Source organism: Sylvia atricapilla, chromosome 16 (genome assembly GCF_009819655.1).
Source record: "Sylvia atricapilla isolate bSylAtr1 chromosome 16, bSylAtr1.pri, whole genome shotgun sequence".
In the NCBI taxonomy this organism is placed as follows: Eukaryota; Metazoa; Chordata; class Aves; order Passeriformes; family Sylviidae; genus Sylvia; species Sylvia atricapilla.
Genome location: NC_089155.1, coordinates 7,227,346 through 7,241,153, shown reverse-complemented (window position 1 = coordinate 7,241,153; position 13,808 = coordinate 7,227,346). Strand labels below are relative to the sequence as shown.

Sequence of the window (13,808 nt, the reverse complement as noted above, 5' to 3'; positions counted from 1 at the left end):
AGGTGTGTCTGCTTGGCTGCAGCTTTTATATAAGGGCCACTTCTTTCATCTCAGCTGTGAGGGGGGAAAAAGCGACATCTCAGAGTCTCAAGGAGTCCAGAGCAGCCTGAGTGGAGCCAAGAGCCCATCCCAGCTGCCTGCAGCTGTCAGGTAACATCCTCTGTGTGCAGGTTGGGTGGTGATGGGGTCCTCACTCTGGAAGTGCTTGACTGCTTTGGTTGGAGATTGTGCTGGGCACCAAGCTTCTTGTCACTTCCCTGTGTCTGCTGTGTCATGATTAAATTTATGTTAGTAATTATTAAGTTATAAGTTCTGGCCAGCTTATTTTTATCACTTGTGGTTTAGTTTACTGCCTTTGAAAGGTAAAAGGAACACAGATAATCCTCAGATGCTTTCCTTTGGCAAAGCCCCTCGCCAGAACACCTGTAACTGTGCATCACAGGCATATAGAAATAATTTATACATCAAGATTGGCTTTTTTTTGTGTGAACATTTTGGGCCAGTCACAAGGGATGAGGAAAGGGCTTTTATTGACCCACACGTGGAGCCTGTCCATATGTGTGGACATGAAGAAAGTTCTGTTGCTCTGGGCTTGAGCAGAGTCTCCTTTGATCCAGATAAAGAGTAAAGGAGGGGTTCCTTTCTCAGCTTCTTTCCTCATAAAGACACTGGGGTCACTTCTCAGTGCCTTTTTCCTCACTGTCCCCTCTGCTGTCTCCCTTTGCAGCCGGGGAATCTCCTGGAGATGATGGTTTTGAAGCTCTTTGGAATCATCCTTTTCTGCAGCCTCCTCTCGCCGTCGCAGGAGGTTCTGTCGGGTCTGTCGTGCGCCGTCAGCCCGCGGGCGATGCAGAACGGTAACCACAGAGAGCCACGGGCTGGGTTTGCTGTGATGGGGACTAACACTTCCTTCGTCTTTATTTCATAGTTCCTCAGGGCTGCACAGCCCCTGAAAGCCATCACAAGATTCATAGGTCAAGGAAATCTCTGCTCCAGAACTGGGGCATGTTTCAGCTCCAAGCAGCCACACAGAATTTCAGGGCTAGATCTGGGTTACTTCCTCTTTTTGTCTCAGTTTCTCATTTCCATATTGGAGCAGCTGATATTTGACAAGCAGTTGCTGTGAAGTAGCAGACAGAATAATATTTGTGATGTTCAGGCTTGTTTCAAGTTACTTCTACTAAAAAAACCTCCAAAAGCCAAAAGCAAAAATAAAGAGGCAAAAATCAACAAATAAAAAGCCCTTGACAAAGGGGACTCATATGTGAGCGGAAGCCCAGGCCCTAAGTGGGGTCACTAGTGTTCCTGCCAGTGCACAGCCGAACTGTGGCATTTGAATTAGAGTCTGGGATGCTCTGCACTGCTGCCTCTCCTTTTTACTTCACCAAGAGCAGCTTTGGCTTGTTGCACCGAAGTTGTAAAATACCATCCCTGATCCCTGAGACAGCCAATGTCTCCATGAGGAGCTTTGGGGAGTAGAGGGGCTTTGCTGTGCCAGGATGGATCTGCCTGAGTGGGGAGAGGTCACTGCTGCCTGTGCTGGTCCTCACACACAGATGTTTTCCAGTTCTCTCAGATGCCATAATTCATAATGGGCTCATCCACCAGCACCTGCAGGGTCTCGTGGTTCCCAACATCATGGGTGAAGGGAGTCAGCTGAACTCTCCCACCAGCATCACAGAGTAAGTGTTTTGCCATGAGTGCACCTTCAGCATCAGTTCTGAACAAGATGAGCTGAGCTGCCCCTGGCATGGTTGGCCTGAGCTGGTATCCTTCTTTTATTGTGGTACTGAAATTCTGACCCAATAACGTTTGTGTGGTTGCAATGTGGGTGGCAAGGGACACTGCAGGTTATGGGTGCAGGTGCAGAATGACATCTCTGGGGGTGCTGCTAAAGCCTGACAGCACTGAGAGAGGGAAGAGGGACCACAGAGGGAAGCAGCTCAGGGCTCTCCAAAGTCAGCTTCCACCCCAGTCTGGTTCTAGGCTGCCTTCTTTTAGTCAGCTGGCTTTTATCCTCATGCCTCCAGCTGGAGGTGGCTGAGGAGCTGTGGGTGCTGTAAGTTCCTCTGGGTGCAGCTGTCAGCTGCTGGAAGCTGTTTTTAATTTGTGCTGCTGTTCACAGCCTGCACCTCATCAAGGTCCGTGTGCCCAGGCTGTCGGTGGTGCTGCTGCCAGGGATTGGGGTCCAGCTGACCATTGGGGCAAAGCTGCAGCTCAGAGGCAACTGGTGAGTGGGGGATTCAGGATGGATGTTGAGAGAAACCCCTACCCTGACATATTTTGCATCTCTTAAATATTTTGAGGTGTTTCTTACCTATAATAAAACCACGGAGTAAAACAGACACCAAAAGGTGACCTGTGGCATTGGTAATGATCTGCAAGAGATGGAGAAGTCTGTTTCTTCTGGCTTTGGTCAGTTTCTCTGGGTAGAGGCTGAGAGATGGAATAATCCCATTTGCTTTTTTTGCAGCTTGGTTGGCCTGCTCTCAGAACTCATTGACATCTTAGTGGAGGTGAACATTACTGCAAATATTAAATGCACAAATTTTGAATCTGGCACGTTCCAGGTTGTCACTGAAGACTGCCTCTGCATTCTTGGGGCTGTAAAGATCAAGGTCCTTTCTGGGTAAGTGCCTGTGGGTCTATGTTTCCATTATGTGCAATCCTCTCCTCTTTATCCAGCGATATGGACAGTCTGCCAGGACACAGACAGTACTCAGCTGATACAGAGCCAGGCCTCAGGGATGGGATTTCTTTCCTATTGCCAATGACAGTTGCTTCAGTGGAATGAGGGTTAATTTGCCCTGTTTGCTTGTGGAAATTTTAAGATCTGAAGCATGAGGTTTGGTACCTTTCCCAACACACTTTCTCTAGGCTTAGCTAGAGAATTGATATCCAAAGGGTAGGAGTAATAGGGCTGGGAGAATTCCAGGTAAACAGGACCATTACTTTTCCTGGTTTTGTACTCTGCCTTTGGCTGCTGTCCCAGGAGAACGCTGGGCATGTGGAGTTTCTCTCTGACTGCTGTGGCTGTGTGTAATTCCATGCAAATGTCCCATCTTTTGCTCAGTCTTATTAAATTCTTGACAGCAAGGATTTGCCTCATTTATTGATGAACACAGCAGTAAATTGATAATGGGAAATATTTTCTTCTATCGCTTTTGAATTACTCACTTTTCAGGTTCATCGAAATACTCCTAATTAATTTTTGCCTTATGCATTATATTTCAATCAGTGCAACAGCTGCTTTGAAAAATGCTGTGTGAGTGAACAGAGGAACACAACTCACCTGCTCTGGGGGTCATGTTTTAATTTTTAGCAGAATTAAAATGATGGTTTCGAGGAAGTGAACTCCTGGGGAGGCGAAGGGAGTGTAGATATACACAAATGACTTCATGGCAGCCCTTCAGATGCATTTGTAGGCAGAATTTGGGCATAAATAACAGGTGCTCTATGAATTCCTGCTGTCTGTGTCTTGCCAACTCAACAGTCCAGAAATATATTGATTATCAGACAAAACTGCCTCTGTGCTGCTGCAAGCATCGCACGTCCTGAGCGAGTTGTTCAGCAGCAGAGTGGAAATGTCACACAGCAGATTTCTCCTCTTGTTATTCCAGATGCAAATTGTTTGTTCCCAGTAACATGAAGATATTTCCTAACAGCTCCCTCTTCCCTTAACTACAGCACTGATTTAAATACCAGAGGGAGATAGCAAACACAAGGTTAGACTGTGAGAGGCTCACTCCTTTCATGCAGTGAAAACTTTCTGAGAGCTGAAGGAAAAAAATCTTCACAGAAAGGGTTGTCTAGCATTGGAACAGGCTGCCCAGGGAAGTGGTTTTTTAGCACCATCCCTGGAAGGGCTAAAAAAATGTGGCTATGACATTTGAGGACGTGGTTTAGTGGGGAGTATGGTGGTGGTGCAGAGCTGATGGTTGGACTTGGTAATTTTAGATGTTTTTTCCAACCTTAATGACTCTGTGATTCTCAGCAATGAGGCAAATTCTCCCCTCAGTGGGGTAAGTGGCTCTGTTGTATCTCCAGCCCCTGCTCTGGCAAGCATCAGCCACAGCACTGGCCTTAAAGGGATCACTGAGGGTGTAAGAGAATGTAAAATGAAGGCTGGAGATCTTTTGTCTCCTGTCCTGGAGTTTTGTTTGTTCCCAGTTCCAGCTGATTTGGAGATTTTCTTTCTTTCTTTTCCAGCTTACTCACCCTGTCAGTGAATGACCTGGTGCTTCGCCAGCTGACGGCGACTCTGCCCGCTTTGGTACGGCTGAGGATTGTCCTCCTTCCACAGCTGAAAAAGAAATATTGGGACAAAACTGCTTACGAGGCCACAGCAGGATCCACAGCCTCTCTGTGCTGCTTTCCCACATCACTTTCATGGGCCATGGGCTGGGATGTCCACAGGGCTGCTGCCTGTAGGGCAATGCCTCAGACTTTCCCCAGATCAAAACATTCCCCTTCAGTGTGGGGTGCTCCGCTGCCCCAAGTCTTTCACAGCATCCCAGTTGTGTCTATTGCCACACGAGTTTTTTCCCTGGAGGGGAAAGGAGGGAGTCCTGGCAGGCTGTGGGTGATGGTGGTGAGGTAGACAGTCACATTTCTGCTTTTTGTTGCAGCTCTGTCCCGTGGTGGATATCGTGATGAACCTTGTGAACATCCATCTCCTGAGCACTCTCAATGGTGCGTTGCTTGTGGAGGATGAGGCGCTGCTTCCCTGTGTTCCCCACAGTGGGAACAAGACCCATTTCCCACATCAAGTCCCTCAGTACATCAGCAGAGGTCCAGCACTTCTGCAGGGTTGTTGTTGAGCCTGGAATCCACATCCCAGCATTCCAATGAACTGCTCCCACCTTGGCCCTCCTTATTCTATTTTTATGCATCACCTTTGGATTTTTCTTAGTGTTTTTGATGCTCTTTTAGTGCTATATCCTAAAGGTAGATCCCACTAAGTTGAATTTGGGGATGTTCTGGCCTTTTGGGGTAGCAGCAAGCATCCCTCAGCCCTGTTTGTGGGTGTGGGGGCTGGTGGCCTTTGGGACCAGGGGAAGTTGTGCTGCTGCTGATTTCCTGGTGCTGTAACAATCCTTTTCCCGTGTGTAGCTGTGATCCCGGTCGGCACAGCAGGAACAATCCACTACCAGCTGGCCAGCATCCCCTACACCTCTGGCAAGTTCCTGGGGCTGGATTTAGATGTAAGTTAGTACCGAGTAGCAGGACCTTGGCAGAGTGGCTGTGTGTTGCCTTTCAGTGTGTTCACCCCATCCCATGGGAGCTGTAGAATCCCACAAGGAGCTGGGCTAATGACTCATCCTGGAAATACAGCTCCTAAGTGCTTAGATCTTTATCCAAATCCCCACTAAGCGACTGTGTGTGCTTTTCTCCTGCTCTGTATGCCACCTTACCCTGAGTCTGCCCGAGGCTGTGTCTGTTGGATGCAGCTGCTGGGATGAGCAGTTCTCCTCTCGTGGGATGAGAAGTTTTCCTCGTCTCTCCTGCTCTGCAGACTTGGTGTTCGTTGGTGCTTTTTGCCTTTGCTGTTTAGTCTCTGTGATGGGTGGATGCTAAAACAGGCTAACCGATGTATTTTTAACTTCTGTCTCACTGTGGGGGGGAAAAAGGCAGCAAAAAGCAAACTACTTGCAAAGAGGAGAGCTTAAAAAAAAAAAAAAAAAAAAAAAAAGCAAGCAGCTGGAGAGAAGCAAATGGGACATGAGCACTAAAGAGGAGCAGGGGCTGATAGCAAACACTGCAGCCTGTGAAACCCATGCTGCTGAGCTGGTTTTGGTGCAGTGACTTCACTGGGAGGAGCTTTTGCCCCCAAGCCCCCCAGATGATCAGCATCAATTTCCTTAGCAAACACTTGGTGTCAATGTGGGTCTCTGTGGAGCTGGAAGGTGGCTGGGGGGAGGTCTGGGATCACCGGGTGCAGCATCCTCACCCCTTGGTGCCTGCAGTGAGACCTCAAGGATGAAGTGAAGCAGTGATTTGTGATTTGGACAAAGTGTGTTATTAGCTAATAACACCTCAGTTACTCAGGCTCAGCTTTATCAGCTCCTGTCATCTATGGAACAGAGTGAAGTGCTTTGAGTCCTGTGCTTTCCCCAAGCTCTGAGGAGGGAGAGCTGTTCAGCTGGCACAGCCCCGCACTCCTGCGATGATCTGAACATGCCTCGAGGCTTTGAGGACCGATGTCTATGTCTCCTCTCTTTGCAGGGTGTGGTGAAGCAGGTGGGAGGCAGCACCATCCCCCACGACTCATCCCCCTCTGCTTTGCCTCCTCTGATGGACAGGCTCCTGCTCTTGGTGATGCGCGAGAGCTTCCTCAATGCAGTCCTGTCCCTCATGCTCCAGGTGCCACCACAGACCTTCCCCTGCACGCCAGACGCTGTGAGTACAGCAGGGCTTGTATTTCATGCTGGAGGGAGTGACAAGGGACAGACATCAGCCTGGTCTCAGGTGTGCTCAGGGAGGGCTGAGCCTGTCCCAGGGCGTGTGCACTGTTTTTGTACTCGCTGGCAGAGGCTCGACCCCAGCACTGCCTCCCTCCTGCCCCTCTCAGAAAGCTGTTACAGCACCTGCACTGTCCAGCTGTGCTCTTGTCTGTAAGGACACCCCGGGGACACCAGTTGTGGACCACGTGCCATGGACTCCTGCAGGCTGTCATCTGTTTCAAGGAGTCTGCAAAGCGCCACTGAGAAAAGACATTGTGTGTCTGCAGTGCCATTCCCTGGATGTTTGCATTTCCTGTGCCTCTGATCTCTACTTCCAATGGGAAATTTTAGGGGGCCACACACTGGAAGGTGTTGGGGGGACATCACCTTCCACGGCTGGATGCTGTCACCTTAACAACGACCAGGAGTCACCCAGAGAGCTGGGGAGCAATGGAGAGAGTGGGAGGCTCGGATGGCAGTGTAATGGGGTGCCCTGGCAGGATGGGTGTTGTTGAAATCGGCTGGAGGGCTCATGGGGGCTGCTGCTGCTTCTGTCCCCGCAGTTCTCCGGTGCCAGCCGCCTGCGTGAAGCCGTGTGGACCATCGCTCCTCCTGGGGTGAGGAACTTGTTCTGGCACAAGGGTTTGTGAAAACCTCTCCAGGATACACCTGGATGAGCCAAAGGTCCCCAGTCTTCTTCTTCCCTGCTCTTGCACCAGCATGGCCTGAGCCTGTCCTGCTGCCCGACCAGCTGATGGCAGTGGGAGAAGGGATTGGGGCTTTGCACAGCCCCTGCCCAGTACCTGCTCTCCTGTGTGCCATTGTCTGCTCCAGCCTTTTCCTGGTCCCTGAACAGGGGGAAAGCCTTCTCTCAGCTTGTGGCCATTGACATAGCAAGCTGATAAATATCTCCTGTTTCCTTGTCTGGTATATCCCATTTTTGGGCCCCCTCTGTGTCCACCTTTCCTTTCTCAGCCCCTTGTACCCTCATCATGGAGAGCTGATCCATGCTGCTGGTCCTATTTACTCTGTAAATTCGGCTTGTCCAGGATGTGTGTCACCTTGGTGTGGCCCTGTAGAGCTTGGGGCTGTGGGAGTCTGCCCATGGACTGCCAGTCCCCTGCTTGCCTGGTGTGTGGGGTGCCAGCAGCCACCTCCAAGCATCCCAATTCCCACAGTGCTCCGCCTGCAGCGGGAACAGTCCTCTGAGCATCAAACTGGTGTTGAGAGGGAACCCACTCCTCCTCTTGGAAGAAAACAAAGCCAGTGTCAAGCTTTCAGTCCTGATTCAGCTGTTCAGTAACCACTTAGATGGATCCATCCTCAACTTCCTGCTGCTGAAGGCTGTAAGTGTGGAGGGAGGTACCTTTGAGGGGTGCAGTGTGGAGCCTGCTGGGTGAGTGGTGGCTGGGATGGGGATGGTTCCATGTGCTGATCCTCTCCCTCTCTGCTTGCAGGACCTTGCTCTAAACGTGCGTGTGTCGATTGTTGGGGGCAGGCTGGTGCTGCAGCTGGCCTTGGGCAGGTGAGCTGTCCCCTCATACAGGTGGGGACATTCTCTGTGCTGCAGTGCTGGCTCTGGGGCTCCTGACTTGAAATGTTTTCTGTGTCTGTAAACCAGACATTTCATCTCCTGAATGTGAGGATTTCATAGCTGACTGATGGCATAAGGTGGATGGGGAAGTTCAGGAAGGATTGCAGCAGTTGGAAAGTTTTAAGAGGCTGGTGGAAAAGTGTGTCAGTTTTATAACAAGGAGGAATGAGGTAACCTGAATAATTGTAAGACTGTCAGCTTGACTTTGATCCTGGGCAGTGGTTTGAAATGCCTGATATTGGACATGAATGATAAAGCAGTAAAGGAAAGTGCTGTCATTAATGCCAGTCAAGGTATGATTAAAGATTGGAGAGCATTCCTTATAGCGGGAGGTTTGAGGATTTGGGGCCATTTAGCTTGTCAAAGAGCTGGATTTAGAAGCAAAATTGGCATAGCTTGTATGCAGCGATATAGGGAATAGAAATGCGTCAAAAGGCTTTTAATTCAATAGACAAGGGTATAACAAGATTCAATAGAAGTAGAAAAGAGAAATTGAAAGTGGAAATAAAGCATCCGTTTTAGGTATGGATAGTCGTGTGATTGCAGTGATAGATGAGGAGCTCTAGCAAATTCACCAGGTCCTTAAATCCAGACTGTGTGCTTTTACATAGAATCACAGAGTGGTTTGGGTTGGAAGGGATCTTAAAGATCATCCAGTTCCAGTGCCTCTGCTACAGGGTTCCAGAAGCTCTGCTCTCAGCTGGCCAGGAGCTGCCTTCTTCCTCAAAGTGAATAATCTGGGCAGGGAGAGGGAAGGTGCAGCCAGGAGCTGTGTGTGCCCTGCTGCAGTGCTGCATCATTGACAAGCAAATAAAATTAGGTTAAGCTTTTCTTTTCCTAGTTTCTTTTTTCTCTTGCAAGTGTTCCAGTCCCTGTTTTCTGTGTTACAAGGCAGGTGTCCCTTTGTGGGTCTCTGCCCATGGGCTGAGTGTGCTTGGAGGTGGCCAAGGTCTGGCTGTGAGCTCTGGCCAGTGCCTTGTGTCTGACCTGATGTTTGCTCTCCTTTCCCTGCAGCACTTCCCTCTCCTTGGAGTCTTCTGATGTTGGCATCAGTAATGTAAGTCTCTAACACTAGTCTGGGCTTTGCTGGGCAGGGAGAGCAGCCAAGCATGATGCCCTATGGCTCTTGGGGATGGAGGGAGCCAGGCAGTGGCCGTGGGATGCTGTGGTGGATTACTCTGGCTGATGGTCAGAGCTGTTAGCTGCTCTGTGGTGTAGGTTGTAGCAATTCCTCTGTCCCTGGGGTTTCTTTTTCCCTTCTGCCTTTTCTAATAAAGAAAATGTAAAGCTGAAATCTGTTTATTCACCTCTCCTTGGGCAAACTCACATCAAGCTGCAGCAGTAGTGTCACGAGGCAGAAGTTTTTCTAAAGGAAGGACTGAATACAAATTGAAGAAGAAAAGTAGATTCACTTTTGAGAGAACAGGGAGTGTTCTTTTGCTGTGTCACTGGGCAGTGGTTTGCAGTCCCGAGGGTCCTGTCTTGCTGCTGGGCATGGGCCAGGCAGTGCTGCTCACATGGTTGTTCTTTCTCTGACCCAGATCTCCAGCCTGAAGCCCCACTGCAGCAGCTTGTTTGTGGAAACATTCCTGCCTGCGATCAATGGTGAGGTGACCTGGATGCTGTAATGTTGGGAGCACTTCGAGTTCTGGGCAAGGAGGGAAGAGGGGGTTGTGAGTGTGTGTGTGTGTTTAGAAGATGTACTAGGAATGCTGGAGCCATTAAACCCCTGAAGTCCCCATTCTGAGGATGTAGTTAAAAGTCTAACGCTATATTTGCACCATCCCACCCCAGCATCAGTTCTGGCAACAGGCAGTGATGGAGAACCCAAGGAAAGCCAAGCACACAGTGATGGCCCTGAGAGGCTCTGCTCCCTGTGCCCTCCCTGGAGCAGCTCTGTCATGGGGTGTGAGCTGGCTCAGCATGTCTGTCTGTCTGTCTGTCTGTCCCCTGCAGGTCTCCTGGGCATGGGGATCCCACTGCCCAAGGTGCTGCGCATTCCCTTGGTGAACGTGGATTTTCAGATAAAAGCGGTGAGTGCTCAGATGGGCTGTTCCCTCCTGTGAGGCACCAGGGCTGTTTACAGGACCCTGCCAGTGGTGGCTGTGTGTGCAAGAGCTGCAGATTTTCATCCCTGAAAGGGCTGCTGTGTCTGACATCCCTCAGGTCAGGGAATGCTACCTGAGGATGTGATGCCCACACATGGTGTGGACTCAGCTGCATCATGAGCTGTGCTCAGGCACTGGGGCAGGTTCCAGTGCCCTGTCCAGTTCTTTTCTTTCTGGAGAACTCACTGGGAGCAGCTCTGATGTGGATCCAGGCATTCAGGCAAGCCTCTCCAGCGGCACCATTCAAAAAGTCTTGAATGGCCCCAAGTTCCATCCTAGTTCACTCTGGAGGTGTCCTGAAGCAGCTGAGATATTCCCCAACCCCTCCCAAAGAGTTCTGTGCCCTCCTTATTATGAGCTGGACATGAGAACTTTTGCAGGAGGGTTCTGTCTTTGCTGTGTATTGTGAACCAACATCCCTTGATGGGAGATAATGTGTTTGTGTTTCTCCCTGCTCTCCTCCAGGGCCTGATAGCGTTTCTGGTGTGAGCTGTGGAGCCTGAGGCATGGAAAGGACTGTGGGGGCAGAAAGAGGGAGAGAGCAGCGAGGATGGAATGCCAGGACCAGCACTATCTGCTTTTCTTTACTAAAGCTGATTCAAGATTTTTGATAATATTTAAGACACTTTAAAGAGAATTGGCTTGTGTGAGTACGGTGTGACACTTGCGTAAGCTAAACCTGACTGGCAGCTCTGTGTACAAATATTTATTTAGAGAAGTTGGTGTGATTTTGGGGTCACAGTCACAGCAGTTGCAGGTGGTGCTGCAGTGGAATTGGGAAATTTGTTCTGAGGGAAAGCTTTTCCTGATAGAATGAAAAAATGGAATTGTTGCATGTGGCTTCTGAAGTGAATCTCCCCATCCTTGTCCAGGAGGATGTGAAGTGCTGAGTGGGAGCTCAGAATACATTTGTCATATAACTCTTTTAATAAATGTTGCTACATTTTTAGTGCTTGGAATGAGATTCTGGTTTCTGATGCTTCTTGGGGTGAACTTCTGTCCTGCCTCCACTCTGGGATCTTGTTCCTTTGTGACAATATTTTGAGTTTGGGTTTGAAAACTCTTCCCACTTGAACTTTGAGAAAAAAAATTGAACTTTCAGTGGCTCCTCCTGGCCTGATAACCTGCTGACCAAATGCTAATCCACAAGCAGAAATCAAAATTAAATCGAATTTCCAAAGGTCATGAAGCATTTCCTAGTAGAATCTGGAGGGAAAACTTCCTTACCAGAGGACTGAGAGGTCTGATAGCCCTGGAGAACACTTGTCTGCCAAAGCCATGTCTGCTTAGGCTGATGTCACAGCCTGTTGGTCTCTGCATGTCACAGTGACAAGAATCACAGCATTTTGGATTTTAAAAAGCCCAAATTATCCTGGGTTAAAAAAAAATTACAAATCTCAGTCTTTAAATGGCCTCTCCAACACCAGTTTTTCCCAGCACTGGATGTTATTACGAGTGTGTTACTCACTCCTTGTCTCCCCAGAGGTTGTGGCAGTCTGGCACTGACCAGGTGAGGCATGGGGCAATATTCCTCTCTGCATTTCTGCCTGAAGGTAGGAATGGCTCAGGATCTGTGGTGCCCAAACCTGTGGCTGCTGCATGAGCTCCCAGCATTGCTGTGAGGTGATGCAGAGGAATCACTGAACATGGCAGAGGAGGTGCTGGACCCGTTGGGGGTCCCTCCTTGTGTGAACTGGCCAGCTCTCTCCTGAGCTGTGCCAAACACAAACCTGGTGTCACACACTGTCACCACATGGGCTGGCCTGCCTTGTGTCCAGCAGAAAGGCTTTGGGTGGGTTGAAGTCCGTGGTAACATTGAAGATGGGTGTCCTGGTGAGTATAAACAGCTCCTTTGTCTCCCAGCACGGTGCAGGCTGATGCTGCCTGTGGGACTGTGCTCCCTAGAGACTGTTCAGCTGCTGGTGACACTGGTGACACAAGCCTTGTCCTGTCCCTGGGCAGAAGTGGTGCTCCTGTGTGGTGACAGGATGCTGCACTGAAGCAGCTCCATGGCCAGCTGAACCCCTGGGGTGTGAGGTGCCAGCAAGAGTGAGCTCTGTGGAGCTTTGGAATCTGCTCAGGAGCCAGGGGCAGGGAGCTCAGATCCCGTTGCTCCAGCTCTCTGACACCAGCATGCCCTCAGAGCTGACAGGGCAGGGTTTGAGGGTCTGTGTGACCCTGTCACCTGGAGGACGGGATGAGTGACAACTGCCCAGCACCCTGTGCTGCAATCTGCTTTTTGTGCCACTTCAGGGCTCCTGCACTGGGACTTGGTGTCTCCATCCACCCTTTTTGCCCACAGGTTGGCAGAACAGGCTGTGTTGATACAAGGTTTTGTTCTGGTTCCTGAGCAAACACCTTCCGGACAGTAAGTAAAGTTTAGGCCCTGTTTTCATTCCCGTTTGGCCATCACTTCTGTGTGTATTCTGCTCTACTGGGAGGCATTCATTTCTCTGGCACATTATAGAGGGCTCTGTGATCTGGGAACTGTCCCAGGCCTCTGCCTGTCTTGAGAAAGAAAACAGTGTGGTGAGAGCATGTGATGAGAGCTTGCTGCTGCATGGAGCGCTGGCACAGCGAGCCCAGGGTCACAGAAGAGTGGAAAAGTCATCTTGTGTCCCTGGAAAACACTTTTCCTCTCGGGGTCTGGCCTCCATCATGCTGCTCATCACATGGGACTGAGGGGCAAGCAGCAGAGGAGCCTTTTCCAAAGGAAAGGGCAGCATCTTCTCAGTGTTACCTGTCACTTCTGCAACTTGTATATCTAATGCTCTAAATTTCTAGTGGCTTCAGGAGTATATCCAGAGCAGGAAACTGCAAACCAGAACCCTTAAGAGCCGTCATAATGCTGTTCAGGAAAGTTTCTTTAACACTGGAACCTTGACAGGCTGGAAAATCTTTAGCTGGGTGAGCAGCAGAAGGGCTTGACAGGGACTGGCTGTGCAGCTGGTGGTTTGTGGGTTTGTTGGAGCTCTCTGCCTCTTGCCCCAGCAATGCCCCTGGTAAAAGCTTCATCCCTCTGCTGTTTTGTGGGGGTTGGAGAAGGGGCTTCTTCCCCCTGCTGCAGGGTCTGAACCATCTGGTGCACACTACTCCATGTGTCAGTAGTGAGGGAAGCTGGGGGTCACCAGGCAGCTCTTCCTGCAGGACTGCCCAGGAAAGTGATGGATTTTGTGCTTGCCAAAGGGGCTAATGCAAACAGTTTTTTCAGCATTCCTTTTCCCTGGCTGTGCTGGGGGTCTCAGGAAATGGGGTGACTGGAGGGAGGAGCAGAAGACCCTCATTCTCCAGCAGGAGCCAGCTCTACTCTAAGCCTGTGGCTATTCCCAGGTGGGGCTGGCAGTTGCAGGTGCAGCTCCCGAGATTCCAGCCCTGCACTGTAGTCATGCAGTGAAGCTTGGAGCCAGAATATTTCCTACCAAAGAAATGCATATTTTCTTTGGCAGGAAATATTTGCTAAACCTCTACTGTAGCTTATTCCTTTTGGGAAACTGGTTTAACATATATTAGTCAACGAATAATGGTTGCAGCTCTACCAGGAAACTTTTATTAGGAGCTGTCATGGCCAACCTTGGGCATTAACATCATTAGTCAGGTCCCTACTCTGGGCATATAAACCTTCAGGGTTCTTTACTCCTTGCAGTAAATCAACCTGGCTTGTTT

General features: G+C 49.8%; 1 protein-coding gene across 1 annotated transcript; it reads left to right on the top strand.

The window, feature by feature from the left end:
- The first annotated feature begins 748 nt into the window (after positions 1-748).
- LOC136368690 (BPI fold-containing family B member 4-like) lies at positions 749-10,985 on the top strand. Its single transcript, XM_066331057.1, has 15 exons — positions 749-857; positions 1,568-1,682; positions 2,126-2,230; positions 2,474-2,629; positions 4,210-4,273; positions 4,629-4,692; positions 5,113-5,204; positions 6,226-6,399; positions 7,007-7,060; positions 7,622-7,789; positions 7,901-7,968; positions 9,052-9,094; positions 9,579-9,642; positions 9,994-10,070; positions 10,611-10,985. The coding sequence occupies exons 1-15, from the start codon at positions 749-751 to the stop codon at positions 10,632-10,634; spliced, it is 1,377 nt and encodes a 458-aa protein (XP_066187154.1). The 3' UTR covers positions 10,635-10,985.
- Positions 10,986-13,808: the final 2,823 nt, after the last annotated feature.

Coding starts and splice junctions, on each gene's coding strand:
- LOC136368690 (XM_066331057.1), top strand. CDS start 749: ATGGTTTTGAAGCTCTTTGGAATCATCCTTTTCTGCAGCCTCCTCTCG. Junction 1,683..2,125: donor TCTCCCACCAGCATCACAGA/GTAAGTGTTTTG, acceptor TGCTGTTCACAG/CCTGCACCTCATCAAGGTCC. Junction 9,643..9,993: donor ATTCCTGCCTGCGATCAATG/GTGAGGTGACCT, acceptor TGTCCCCTGCAG/GTCTCCTGGGCATGGGGATC.